A 14,646-nucleotide genomic window follows, 5' to 3' on the forward strand; every position below is an offset into this window, starting at 1 on the left:
GTTCAGAAAGCTCTTACCCCTACTGATGACAAAGGGCCTCTCGCTCAGAGTGAAAGGTAGATTGTACAATGCATGTGTGTGAACTGCCATGCTATATGGCAGTGAAACACGGGCCATGACTGCTGAAGATATGCATAGGCTCGAAAAAAAAATGAAGCTAGCATGATCCGCTGGATGTGTAATGTCAGTGTGCACACACGGCAGAGTGTGAATGCCCTGAGAGAAATGTTGGACATAAGAAGCATCAGATGTGGTGTGCAAGAGAGACGTTTGTGTTCGTATGGTCATGTACTACGGATGGATGAGGAAATCTGTGTGAAGAAGTGCCACTCCCAAACAGTGGAAGGAACCCAGGAAGACATGGAATGAGGTGGTGAAGCAATGACAAGACCGAGACCTCTGGAGATATGCTGTGACTGCGAAGAGCAGGCAAATAAAGTGAGTTCACAACTGTAACCTACACCAGTGTCGCATAACCAGCCCACTCAAGTACCTTGGATTGTAGGGTGACATGCTGTGCTTGAGGAGACCTATTGAGTCAAGTACATCACAACCAAATGGAAATTGTAACTGTGATCCCCGTGTCAGTGGCACGTAAAAAGCACCATCCAAACATGGTTGATGCCAGCATAACCGTGACTGGCTCCCATGCCAGTGGCATGTAAAAAGCACCAACTGGTCGTGGCCAGTCCCCTCTGGACTGTGCCAGTGGCACGTAAAAGCACCCACTACACTCTTGGAGTGGTTGGCATTAGTAACAGCATCCAGCTGTAGAAACACTGCCAGATCAGACTGGAGCCTGGTGCAGCCTCCTGGCTTCTCAGACTCCAGTTGAACCGTCCAGCCCATTTAGCATGGAAAATGGGCGTTAAATGATGAGGAACATGCAGATGCAAGAGATGCCACTAAGCATTTTGCCTGGTGTGCTAGCGGTTCGGTCAGCTCACCACTCTACACAATGTAATTAATATTAATAGGAATATGTCTATAAGTTACAAAATTATTTTGTTTCTAATATCTGTAAACCAGTTGCTGACATCATCGTTTATGTTTACAGCACTTTCTTCTTCAGTTGCGTTACTTTTGTGGATTCCCATGACTGTCGCCATCCAATTCTATTACCATGAATTTGAATTGAGAGCTTGAGTCATAGTGAATCTTTCATTAGCTAATTACACAACCATAGACGCCACTCCTATGGATGTATTGCAGTTACTCTTTATTTTCAAAATATCCACATACAGCCTAGTTAACATTTGTTATTCCAACGTCCTGCAGAAAATATTGAGTTATCATAGTAAAAAATGTACAACACCATCAGTGTGTAAAAAGTTAAAGGTTTTAATGAATGGAAGGTGGGTATCTTAGTCATAAAATAAGTAATAACAGGACAGATGCTTCTATATTCAGCATCTCTCAGGTATTTAACAAAATAATATAGGGAAAGAGAGAAAGAAAAAGAAAAACAGTAATGCAATAACTTACATCTTTAGCACTGGAACCTGAGACTTCAATCCATGTTTTTGAGAAGAATGCACACGATCCCAACATAAAGAAAATATAGACACACGCATGTATGGGGTCTTCAACAACATGCGTTAAAGTATCCGGAGGAGATAGGTAGTAACACAACCCACCAGTTGGATATGAACGAGCAGGGCCACCTCCTTCAGTCTATAAACAAAGAAAAATTTATTCTTTCATTCTAAGGCCAAATTGTACTTGCTGTAGAATTTACATAACTGTTACTTTTTACTTTCTAAAATGTTTTCTGTGCATGCATAGGTGCAATGGGTCTTTGTAGAAGCAACTACTTTTATAACTGAATGCTGTCTCTGTTGTCAACCAGTTAATTGCAAAAATGGAACTTTTCTTCAGTCAATTTTGCACATTTGTTTATTTTTGCATCTATTTTTTCATACTAGCATGAATGAAATGAAGGGTTTTAACTGAATTTTTTCATATTATTGAATCTTGTTTTAAATGTATTTCTTTTGCTAAATATATAGCAATACTTGCTATATTTAGCTAAAACAGATCGAAGTTAACAGACACTCCAGTACAATTTCTTCAAGCAGTTAATAATCTTTAAAAGTAGCAGTAAAAATCTAATTCTATATTAGAAACTTAACCTTTGTATACATAAGTATATGGCCTTACATTTTATGTTGAAATGAAACTGAGTGTTGTAATATTCATGAGTTTTCGTAAAACCTTAATAAGATGTGTAGTTTGCATGCTTGCAAAACATGGTGAGTGGGAAACAGATTTGACAAGTGTCCATAGATATTAGGAAAGAAGAGAGAATTGTCCAGTAGGTTCAGATTTAGTTTTTGGTAACAAGAGAAGTCGGTGCATTATAAGTCATGATAACCTCAGGAGGTGGGTCCTAATGTTTGAAACAGAACAAATCCTGGAAAAGGAACCCATGAACCAGAAGACCAATAATAACCACAAAAACCACTTCATTGGTTTAGTAAAGTAATATATATTTTTAAAAACAAAACAAAGCAATTTGGAATACTGATTTGTTACACTGCACATATATCACTAAAGATATTGATAAATAAATGAAATGTAAATTGTTTCATGTTTGTAGGAAATTTATTTAAATACAAAAATAAAATAATCCAATACTTACAGACCAAATTCCTAGAAGATTTACAAAGATATTTCCATGAAATTTATTAGCCAACATCTAAAAGGATAAACAAAGAAATTTTTTAAAAAATCAACTAAATATCCATAAATCCAAATATAAAAAAGCAAAAATAGTCAACTTTCAAAATACCTTTTAAATATAAATTATCCTTAACTAGCACAATAACAGTTGTGAAATAGCAGTGTTATTTAATACCATCACATCACAAGCCTGGACTATTTTTCTTTATTAGTTTATGTTAGATACCTAGAATAACTGCTTTGTGCTTATTCTCATCCAAGCCACATCATCATCATTTAACATCATTTTCCATGCCTGTTTTGGAATAGTTTCTAAGGCAGGATGCCTTTCCTAACACCAACCACTTTACAGAGTGCACTGGGTGATTTTACACAGTACCAGCTAAATACATTTTATGTCTGTATATGAAGACATTGTGAGGAAAGATGTTGTGCTAACAGACCAATGAAAAAGTTATTTAAAATAACTGAAATTCAATTCACCTGATACAGTACAAATTTTATTTATTTGTTCTATATTCATATTTTTGCTTTTCAAACAACAGAAAACTGAATAAGTTGCTAGTTTAACAGATCAGTTTTTGGGCAAGCAGTGTCAACCAGCAACTTACAATGCAAAAATGTTCACTCATCTTTAGTTGAGCACATTACATATCTTAACCAAACACAGGAATGTGAAATCAACTTTAGAACCATTGAATCAGAACTTGTTTTACAAACGAGTAGAAAATCTCCCTTTAGCTATTATTATTTAAGTACCATTGAAGAGTGTTTAAACTCTGTAGTGATTCCACAATACACAGGAAAAGCAGGAATGTGCTTTGGTAGGGTTGTTTAGTCCAATACCAGCCCTTACTGAGCAATTCTGCCAAGACAACATTGTCCAGTGTATTTCTTTTTAAGGATGGTCAGGTGTGGTTTGAGAGAGATATATGATTGTTATTTCTAGCAGGTCAAGGAAATATATAGAAACTCACTTGTTGGTTCGTTTGCTAAGTATTCCTGGCACTTATGCCAGTGGCACATGAAAAGATATTCGAGCGAGTTCGTTGCCAGTACCTCCTGACTGGCCTTCGTGCCGGTGGCATGTAAAAGCACCTACTACACTCTCGGAGTGGTTGGCGTTAGGAGGGGCATCCAGCTGTAGAAACTCTGCCAAATCAGATTGGAGCCTGGTGTAGCCATCTGGTTCACCAGTCCTCAGTCAAATCGTCTGATCCCATGCTAGCATGGAAAACGAACGTTAATGATGATGATGTTACAAGACTAAGTGATCACATATATCTTACAACTAGAGCATTTAAAGAAATTTAGTTTTCTCCCTAACAGAGAGAATCACTAGCTAAGTCAATTTAAGACAGTAACTTAATACATCATAATAATTCCAAAATTTACTGAGTTATTTACACTTACTTGAGAAATAAAGTACAAATTAGATACTAAAGCACTTTGAAGAATAATAGGAATATTTGATGTATAGAACAACTTGATGGGGTATGAGCTATACTGTCCCCTGTAACGGGCTGACTTGATGGGTAAATCGACTCTGAATCCCTGCAAAACAGAAAAAAAAAAGATGATAAGTAAAGCTTAAATTGATATATTTGAGCTAATTTCATCAAATCATTTAAGAAAAACAATGATCCAGATCTTAAATAAATGTTAGCATCATTTCTTACATAATGTCAGTTACTAATAAAATTTGTAAAAGTAATGCAATCATAGACCTAGAGTCATTGCAATTGAACATATTTCCAAATATCTAACTGGATATTTTCTCTTCTCCCTTATAACCAAGAGAGGCTGCTCTTTAATTATCTTTTCTAAAATAAATTCACTGAGTAAGACATGTGTCAACACACAAATTAGGAGTCTTGTTAAATATCTATAGAACTTAAGTGGAATTGAAAATTTAAGCTCTATAAAAATTCACAATGTTACACATAGGCAAAATCTGTAGGAGAAGGAATGAAAACTATACTGAGATAAGAAAGAATGTTTGAGGAAATATAAAGATGTTTAAGGCAAAACTGATGGCATTCTTTATAGCAATATGCTAAAAGAGAAGGTTGGAACAATTGTTGAAGAGAAGCAAATTGCTATAAAGGAAAAGAAACAATAACTACATGCTTTCGGACTGATGCATTGTAAATTAACAGGGATGGAGGGTAGAATTGAACAGCCAGCAATGAAGCCCACAAATGTAAATAACAAAGGATGTAAAATACCTAGTCTAAGATTGTACTGCACACTTCATCATATTTGATTGTATGCAGTGCAATATAACAACCTAAGTATGTAGCATCCTGTTTATAGAACCTTTTTAATAGTTGCAAAGAAAAGTAAAACTTGATAATACAAGGTGGCTTCCTCAGGAGACATAGAAATTTAAACCTTACTGTAACTGTTAGTAGAGTTGGGTCTTTAAGTATTGAGTCCAAGTTAAATTAGCACGTGTCACACCAAGCAATTAATTATATCCAGAAATTATAGGTACGAGAAAAAAATGGAGTGAATATTTGCTTGTAAAAACATTGGCTAAATATTTCATCTTTTTATGTCTGCAGAGAACAAATTTGAAAGATGGTTATAGTATTAGTATGTAGCAAGAATTTTTTGTCCACTTTTCATAGTGATCAATTAACTATAGGTCAAAATTATATTTCTATATCTAATTTATAACTGGCCTCTGAAAGGTATATTTGATGGGAACTTAATATTGGCTACAAAAATACTGGACTGACCTTTCAGCTTAACACCTTACTTTTAATTAAACTGAGCTATTCCTGAGTTTGTAAAATTATCAAATTTCTAATTAAGCCAAATAGCTTTACCATCATGATTCAAATTAGTGTATTTCTTTTATGTAGTCCAGTCATGTAGCTGCAGTTATGCTGGAGCATCACCATGAACATACTTCAATATTTATAAAAAAAAAAACTTTTCAGAATGTGGTCTTACAAAAATTCTGTAATGTTAAACATTTATACAAGAGAGTAATATTTGTGAACAAGTCAAGTTCTACAGTTTACTGTTACAAAATAGAAAAAAAAAAAAATCCACTCAATTTTAATCTCTTCATAGAACTATCAACATAAAATATCTCCCTAGCTAAAGAGAAAACAATTCAAAAAGTAAGCACTAAAAGAAGACTATATTAACTTACTTGGAAATAGATGACAATTGCAAATACAAAAATAGTGGCCATAAGATTTAATAAATTTGGCAGGTTCTGTCGGTAGAAAGCTTCTCGCAAAGCCCGAACTTTATCATGACGTGTAGCCAAAAGGTGGAACAAAGCTATGATAGCACCCTCAAATTCAGTTCCTAGATGAGAGAAATTCAAAAGAGAAATATTAAATATATTTGTATTTTACTCTGATAATACTTTTACATGTTTATAACACAGATCAAAATTAGTGTTGAGTGCACACATGCATGCATATGGCTTTAAGCAATAAGAGCTGGGTGTCTTAAGACAATGCAAGGATTACACTAAGTCTTAAATGATGAACTTATGAATTTGATTACAATGTTATTAACACATTTACAATCCAAACTGTGACTTGATTGCTTCAGTTGACAACTACAACTTTCTTTGATCATTTAACATCTTATTTCTTTATTGCCCACAAGGGGCTAAACATAGAGGGGACAAACAAGGACAGACAAAGGGATTAAGTCAATTACATCGACCCCAGTGCGTAACTGGTACTTAATTTATCGACCCCGAAAGGATGAAAGGCAAAGTCGACCTCGGCATAATTTGAACTCAGAACGTAACAGTAGATGAAATACTGCTAAGCATTTCGCCCGGAGTGCTAACGTTTCTGCCAGCTCGCCACCTTGTTCATTTAACATCTTAACATATCAATATTCTAATTCTATAAAAAAGAAACAAATGTACAAAACATCCTTGTTTTATAGAATTTAAAATATTGCCCAACAGAAAATTTAATGAGTATTTAAGACAAAAGATAGACTGGCATATAAAACTACTTTCTGCAGCTATGGTTAAATATATTTTGAGTGGATATATATCTGATTTCCACAGCAAAAGGGTGCAAAAAGTGAGCAAATGAATAATTGAGAAATTTATGAGCATTAGCATAAGTTTTTAAAATCTACACAACTAAATAATCAAAGCTTTACCTCTCCCAGTATTGACTGTAGCAGGACTGAAAGCTTTCCAAACAATTGTCTCACAAATGTTGGTAGCTATAAACAAGGAAATACCAGATCCTAAACCATAGCCTTTTTGCAATAACTCATCAAGAAGTAGTACAATGAGACCAGCAACAAATAACTGAAAGAGAGAAAAATTAGAAATAAAATCAAATGGAAAGCAAAACAGTAGTAATGTAAACAAAAGGTTTGAACTTGGAGTTCAGGAGAAAATTCATTTTCCTAGTCTTTTTCATCTATGTAAATGTTTAGCTGATCACTTTTACAGAAACAGTACAAAGTTCAAAGTTTCATCAGCTTAAGTAATCTGTGAGTACCTTGAAACCACAGGGTTGAACTAGAAAATAAAAGATGCCTTTTTACCCCCAGTAAAAAAAAAAAAAAAAAAAAAAAAAAAAAAAAAAAAATGAAATAACAAAAAAGATGGATAAAATTTAGTTTACTTACTTGAATGATAATGAGTAAACAGACACCAGGTCCAATTTCAGCAGGGTCACCATACATGCCAGTCATTACATAAACAATAGCTTGACCAATGGTGATTATCATACCAAACACTAAAATAAAAATAACATTTAATACATTAAAAAAAACCTATCTATGAAAATATGAAATTCAATGCAAATTGAAGAGAATAAGAAATAAGAATTGTCTATTCACAATTGGCATAGGCAACTCAGTATATTTGGGTTTTAGAATATTCTGTACAAGAGCAACTTTAAAAAGACAAAGTAAATCTATTGTTATATATTTTCTTCATCTTAAATTTTTAAGTCCGAATATTCAAAATATATTCTTGTCCTGGCTTTGTACTAGTCAATACAAAAAAAGATTCAAGCACAGTTATGTAGAATCTTCTGTGTAAACATAAATGTTTAAGACCTGCTAATTTAACTGAAATCTCCCACTTCAAAAAAAAAAAAAAAAAAAAAAAAAAAAAAAAAAATCAACCAAGATACGAGAAGAAACATACTAAACTTTAAAATGGTACAACATCAGTTTTTATTTAGTCCAGGGACTAACTTCCAAATCATGTCTCAGCTAACAACCTGGTAGGACTGATAAAAACATAAATTTCCTGCATTGCTAAAGTTGGATACAGTTTGAAAGTTCCAATTTTTGTATTCATTTCCTACCAAAATCAACTTCGCTTTTCATTCTTTCTGAGCTGATAAAAAAGAACAAATCCAGGGCAATAAGCCGGCTGAAGTGCTAGAGCAAGACAAGAAGCCTTGTTATCTACTTCAATCTCTAGTGTTCTAACAATAATGCTTGTAACAATACTTGTGCCAAGCTCATTGGCCCTAATGCAGTGGTCTTTCTCTTAGACAACAATGGTTGTATAGTAAAGTGAGACTTGCATAAATTGACTAGTGTCAATCTTCCACACACACACACACAAAAGCCCTTGCTTAGTGTTGTGCATACAGGTGCAAGAATATGATCAACAGTGACCCTATATTATCTAATACAACCAAACTTCAAACCTGGCATTTGTTTTGAACTACTTGATATACCCATTCTCTTTTATACTACATGCCATGGTGTCTTTCTTCCCTGAAGGAGCTACACTAAAATGTTTCACAAACTGGCCTTCATTTCAAGAAACATCTTGCTGAAAGCTGATTTTAATTCCACCAAATTACATTCGATCACTTTTACTTCAAGAAATTTAAATTTAGATATTTGTACTCATTCTGACAAAATGAGGAAACAGACTCCAGTAAAGATCATGTGACTACTTAACATGAAGTCATTCACCATCACGTGTACTCTCTCCTCTCTGACTTGACTATTACTATCATCACTCAAGCACTTCAGACACACGCTTCCTTTTCTTTTTACCCATAAAGTTCACCTTCAACTCCAGGCCCCACACTAACTACTCTTCATCTCAATAAACTCAGCCTTGCACATATTTCTAACTGTTGATTTGAAACTCTTCAATGATTTTACTGAACTTGCAAAGGCCAAGGGCCACAAACCTTTCTTTCCTCTAAGTTAACCCAAAATGAAAAAAAAACATTAACATTATCACCAATGACTGACAAAGATTTTATAAGATACTTACATTTTTGAGCACCATTAAACAAGGCTCTGTCTTTGGGGGTATCACCAACTTCAATGATTTTAGCTCCAGCTAAAAGTTGCATTATGAGGCCAGAAGTCACAATGGGAGAGATACCAAGTTCCATTAATGTTCCTCTGTTGGAAGCAAGGATCACTCGAATCCAGTAAAATGGATCTGCAGAATCTGAAGACATGATTCCAAAAAGAGGAATCTAAGGAAGTAAGAAGATACAGGCAATTAGAAAAGTCAGTGCTTTGAATATCCAAGGAAACTGCTTAGCATCCAGACTACTAAATGTAATATGCATTTTTTTTCACGTTTTGAATTTATGTATTTTCTTGTGACTGAGATTTCAATGATGAGATTGTTTATTTTTAGAATGATATTGTAAGGAATGTGTGAGAAGTTGAATCAAGTTGGTTTGAACATAAAACAATATTTGGTCTGGATATTGGCCAGTTTAAATGCTAAAAGGCTAAGAGCAATGGGAAAGAAAATAGGTATATAGTCATGTTATGGTCCTTCCTCGAAAGGTTTAGTTGATGAAATTGGTCCCAACATTTATTTTAAGTTGGTACTTATTCTAACAGGCTCCTTTGCAAAACTGCTAAGTTAGGGGGTGGGTGGAAGACAAACCAACATTGGTTGTTAAGTGTAGAGAGAGAAGAAACAGTAACTGCTGATATATCTTGTGAACTTCTCAATTTACTGAAAATTTTCTAAACTTGTAATGTATGGTAATAAATCCATAAGACAAAATCCAAAGTAGCTGGAAAAGACACTGGGTTTTGTTGTTATTCGATTCTTTAAATGTTGCACAATCAGATTCAACTCCTAACATTTCTTAACACTGCATTGAAGATGCACCAATCCATCTAAATCTAGAGACTCCTGGCTTCAGGAGCCACTTTATCAGCCAGCACATGATGCTGTTCTCACCTCTCTGCCACTTCATGGTTATCTGAGGTGATTGACATTAGACCTGCTTCTCTCACATAGAATGTGGATGTCATCTCAATCATTCTAAGCAAAAATCCATACAATTTGATTAATACTAGCATTGTGTCCAATCTAATTGCATGGTTTTCTTTTTCTGTTTATCAAAGAGAAGGCGTGTTAGTAATACCTTCAATGCGTTGAATTAATAATTAGCTGTGGCTGTCTAATAAAAAGTTTGTTTCCTAACCACATGAATCTTGGTTCATGTCCCACAACATGGGAAGCATTGTTTTCATAAGATGGGAACTAAAAGCCCATCAACAGTTTGCAAGCGAGTGTCACCATCATGCAAGTGGTGGCCTTCATTTCCAATATTCTGTAAAACGGGTGAGGATTGGCGACAGGAAGAACATCCGGTCACAGAAAATCCACCTCAACAAATTCGTCGGACTCATGCGAGTACAGAAAAGTGGACGTTAAAAAAAAAAAAAAAAATCTATTTGCTAATCTAGCTGACAAGAAGATTTACACAATATAAGAAACATACTGGGTACACGAGTTAGATGACCAGTATTTATAGCAAAACACGAATGTCTTCAGCAGTTATCCAACTATTTTCCTTAGAGAATCAATACAGAATGGAAAAATTACTTAATGCGAAATGGAATGACTAATGAGGCAATGTAAGTACAACAGCTGACTTCACAGCTCTATATCACTTACTAATATAACTGCCACACGTGTCCTCAACTAAAAAGGAGGCATAGCATGTTTGCGTGTATATAAAGACACACAACTACAAACTATTCGTCTGCTCGACCTGGGCAACACCAGAGCCTATTATCAACAGTGGAGGAGTTACTTTAGATACAACAATGTACTTGATTAAAAGTTGTAAGAGCTGATCTTCAGATATTTAGGTTAATAACCGCATGAACAATTAAATATTAAAAAAAAAAGATTATAAAAACTGTATTAGTTTTTACGGATTTAGTCTGAAATAGTAATGATTAAAAAAATTTTTTTTTTTTTAAATGAAGTCATTATTTTCTCGGCATTTGACACCAAAACAAATTCAGTTAATGATTTCTCTGCTGCCCGGCACTCTGGACAAGTATCTTCTACTATAACCTCCTCGGGCCTTAGAGTGAATATGATTGACGGAAACTGTGTAGAAGCCGGTCGTGTACATACACTATATATATATATGTACACACGTGTGTTTCCCTACACCCACTTGACAATCGGTGATGGCTTTTTTACGTGACTAGTTTCGAGGTTCGGCAAAACGAAATCGATAAGTGCCAGATTTAAAATAAAGAGACTGAGGTCGGACTAAATCCTTCAAAGAAGTGCCCCCACATGATAGCAGTAAACCGACTGAAACAACTAAAAGAATTCTCACAATACCATTTAGATTACGGACTCACAGAATATTGGTTTGAGGTCGGATTATATGTACAGACACAAAACAAAGAAATATGACATGTGACAAATTTTCAAAAACATCACCAATAAAGAACCAAATTTGACACGTCCCAGTCAGACGTGCGAAATTAACTCTAGAAGCTTTTAAATCAACATTTTCTAGTGACCATTAGATATTTTCATACAAGCGTGAGTGCGATGCAATAAAATATATTGTTAGAATATAAAATACTCTCTTAAAATAGAAGGAATTAGGCCACTTAGACTGATCTCGGCATTTTATTAGTAATTAACTTCCTTCGAGGAGACAGATAGGAGGAGGGGTCAGAAATCGCAACTTACCTGACAACACACAAGGAAGATGAACAGGGTGATGGCGGTCCATAACACTTTCTCTCGAAACTGGATCTAGATAACAAAAAAAACATGCTTCAGTTAAAATAGTTTCCCGTGTGAAGACGTTGAAAAGGAATGGACTAGAGCAGAGTAGAAGAAATACAAACATTTTGACCAGACTGAAGGTCACTATTAGTGGCGAAGTTGCATACAATAATTTAAACATATAACAGACAATCAATTCATTTTTGAATAATCAAATGAAATTGAGTAGTGTGAGGCATATTCTGAAATATTAAGAGCCTTATTACGTTTCCGACATTTATTTTATCTTTACAAGGCAAAAATAGATCCCAAGTTACATTTCAACTAATAACACAAGATCAGTGCATTTAAGTTCATCTATTCTGATCCCTATCGTCTGCATCCATCATAGCAGCGCTATAAATAAAACGATTAAAAATGGGTACTATGCGCTTTACATGCTTCTACTAAAAATAAACGACGTAGTAGAATAATTGTTGTAACTGGAAATCGAAACGGGATCATTGGCATTATTTACCAAGAGTATGTCACATCTCAAAAACTGACAATATGGTCATTTCATTTCGTCGATTTTTCAAGAAGGGGGAGGCTGTTTTGAAACATTACACACACACACTGATATATATCAGACATCAATCACATTGTCAGCTAAAACCATAGAGGAAAGGAGATATTAACGCAGCATAATGTTAATTTTGTTGGACCGTATCACTAATGGTTGCAGTCATGTCGTTACAAATATAAGTGGTTATAAGAAACGGGAGGAATTAGCAATTATATATATATATATATATATTATATATATAATCGAAGTCTAACGGATCACTTTTTTATTTTGGAATACTACTAGCCTGGGTTATAATTATCCCCTCAATTAAGAATAAAGATGTGAGAATAAAAAAAGTGCCTTACTTTTCGGTCTGGTTTCGAGATTTCAGGTAAAACAGCACAGAAAGGCTTCACAAACTCGAGAAACTTAACTGCAAATAAAATAGCAATGAATTAACTTAGCGTTAATTAAGAAATTAATTTGTAAAATAACGATGACGATGTTTGAGGATATGGACAGATGTTAACATATGTGGCTAAGAGAGTATAACGAAGAGATGATAGGTGTGGGCTTGTTATGTTATAGCCATATGTAACGCTACACGACGGCAATCACCAAAAAGCAACTAACATCAGATTTCTACGGTTCTACAAATATCATTGAGGGTTTCCAGTTTATATATTCATAAATACAATTTACGTATAAATATTAGTAAATATATAGATCTAAATAAGGTTAAGTCGATGCTTCAGCTGAAATTCAAAATGTTATCCTGGGAAAGGAAAATAAAGAAAGTATGAGAAAAGATGAGCCACGTATGCAAAGGATTCCTGTCCGGTCTTCTGTTTAATCTAAGATTAATAAGAAATTGAAAACCAATTCGGTTTCAAAAGCTACATGGAGTTATTGAGAATAAATAACAAATGGATACTTACTAGCCATGGTTTAACAAGTGTTCCCGTTAAAAGACCATATGAAATAGTTGGAAATAACCAAACCCTAATAGAACTCAGACGAGAAACTGAATCGTTAAATCCGACCACGGTATCAGGAGAGCATGAAAGATCTCACATACGTCATACGCTACCAGCTTCGCAACTGACTTCGCGTTAGCGCAGCCCTGAGATTATTTTTAATGCCAAATATTTTCAAACAATTCTTCAATTTTCGACAGATATTTAAATTGCATAACCATATGAATTGTTATTAATTAAAACAATGTAGTTGTGTTTAAAATATTTATTTTTAAAATCAACGTCGAGACGAGATTACACAACTGGCCAATGAACGGAGGCAGCGGTGTTGTTTTTATTTATGTACACGTCAACATTTCAAAATACTATGGCTGGTTCGCTCTTACTTTCTGGCAAGACAATACTTCAGTGCGTCTACCTTTCTCGCCGGTTTTAGAAGTAATTTATTTACAACGAAATATGCAGCATTTTAGAAAATATTTTAATATTGATTTCCACTTTTTTCAGTTACTCAGCACCAACCTAGTGATGTTTTTTCCCCATAAAGATAATACGCTTCATAACTGACATTTACTCCTGTAATTTATTCATACATCGACAGTAGATATTTTAAAATCAGATGTAGTTATGCTATGTCATGTAACATTAAGTAAACGTTTTATTAAACATAAAGTTTTAATTTCGCCATGGAAAAAAAGTAAGCTAAGGGATTGCACCACAGTTTTTTTTAAAAATCTCTATAGATAGAAAGAGTGGGTTCGACTTTACTAGTTTCTGCTAGAACTTTTACCAAATAGATCCCTCTTTTTCTACTCAAGGAGAAATTTATTTAAAACTTGTGATGTAATAATTTTGTTTACTTTTTACAACAATGCCAATATTGTATATTTAATAGGTAGTATTACATTAAACTACATTTAAAATTATCTGGAGGGAGTATTGCAAGTGATTTAATTTGTGCACTTTATCAGCAATTGTCCTGTTATGTAAATTTGATTGACTAGTTTTAGTTGAAGCATAGTTTAAACCAGTGATTCCCAATGTGGTCCCCAGAGAATTTGTAGCCATAAAAAAAAATTGAAGCTATTTCATATCTACACAATATTGTTCGATAATAAAGACACTGTTAATAATTAATCTATATGAAGACAGAATCATCATCATCATCATCATCGTTTAACGTCCGCTTTCCATGCTAGCATGGGTTGGACGATTTGACTGAGGACTGGTGAAACCGGATGGCAACACCAGGCTCCAATCTAATTTGGCAGAGTTTCTACAGCTGGATGCCCTTCCTAACGCCAACCACTCAGAGAGTGTAGTGGGTGCTTTTACGTGTCACCCACACGAAAACGGCCACGTTCGAAATGGTGTCTTTTATGTGCCACCCGCACAAGAGCCAGTCCAGGGGCATTGGCAACGATCTCGCTCGAAAA

At 34.5% G+C, this 14,646-nt stretch overlaps 1 protein-coding gene across 1 annotated transcript in view; it reads right to left on the minus strand.

Annotated features, from left to right (window-relative positions):
• LOC106872762 (protein transport protein Sec61 subunit alpha-like 1) overlaps window positions 1–13,338 on the minus strand; it is a 19,609-nt gene extending 6,271 nt beyond the window's left edge. Inside the window, exons 1-10 of the mRNA XM_014919854.2 lie at window positions 13,172–13,338; window positions 12,599–12,666; window positions 11,648–11,713; window positions 8,939–9,149; window positions 7,315–7,424; window positions 6,835–6,988; window positions 5,849–6,009; window positions 4,096–4,236; window positions 2,642–2,698; window positions 1,486–1,674 (exon numbers count right to left, since the gene is read on the minus strand). Coding sequence (XP_014775340.1) covers window positions 1,486–1,674; window positions 2,642–2,698; window positions 4,096–4,236; window positions 5,849–6,009; window positions 6,835–6,988; window positions 7,315–7,424; window positions 8,939–9,149; window positions 11,648–11,713; window positions 12,599–12,666; window positions 13,172–13,178 — 1,164 coding nt within the window. The 5' untranslated portion in view covers window positions 13,179–13,338. The remainder of the gene's footprint in view (window positions 1–1,485; window positions 1,675–2,641; window positions 2,699–4,095; window positions 4,237–5,848; window positions 6,010–6,834; window positions 6,989–7,314; window positions 7,425–8,938; window positions 9,150–11,647; window positions 11,714–12,598; window positions 12,667–13,171) is intronic.
• Window positions 13,339–14,646: the final 1,308 nt, after the last annotated feature.

The sequence above is a fragment of the Octopus bimaculoides genome, chromosome 1 (genome assembly GCF_001194135.2).
Source record: "Octopus bimaculoides isolate UCB-OBI-ISO-001 chromosome 1, ASM119413v2, whole genome shotgun sequence".
In the NCBI taxonomy this organism is placed as follows: Eukaryota; Metazoa; Mollusca; class Cephalopoda; order Octopoda; family Octopodidae; genus Octopus; species Octopus bimaculoides.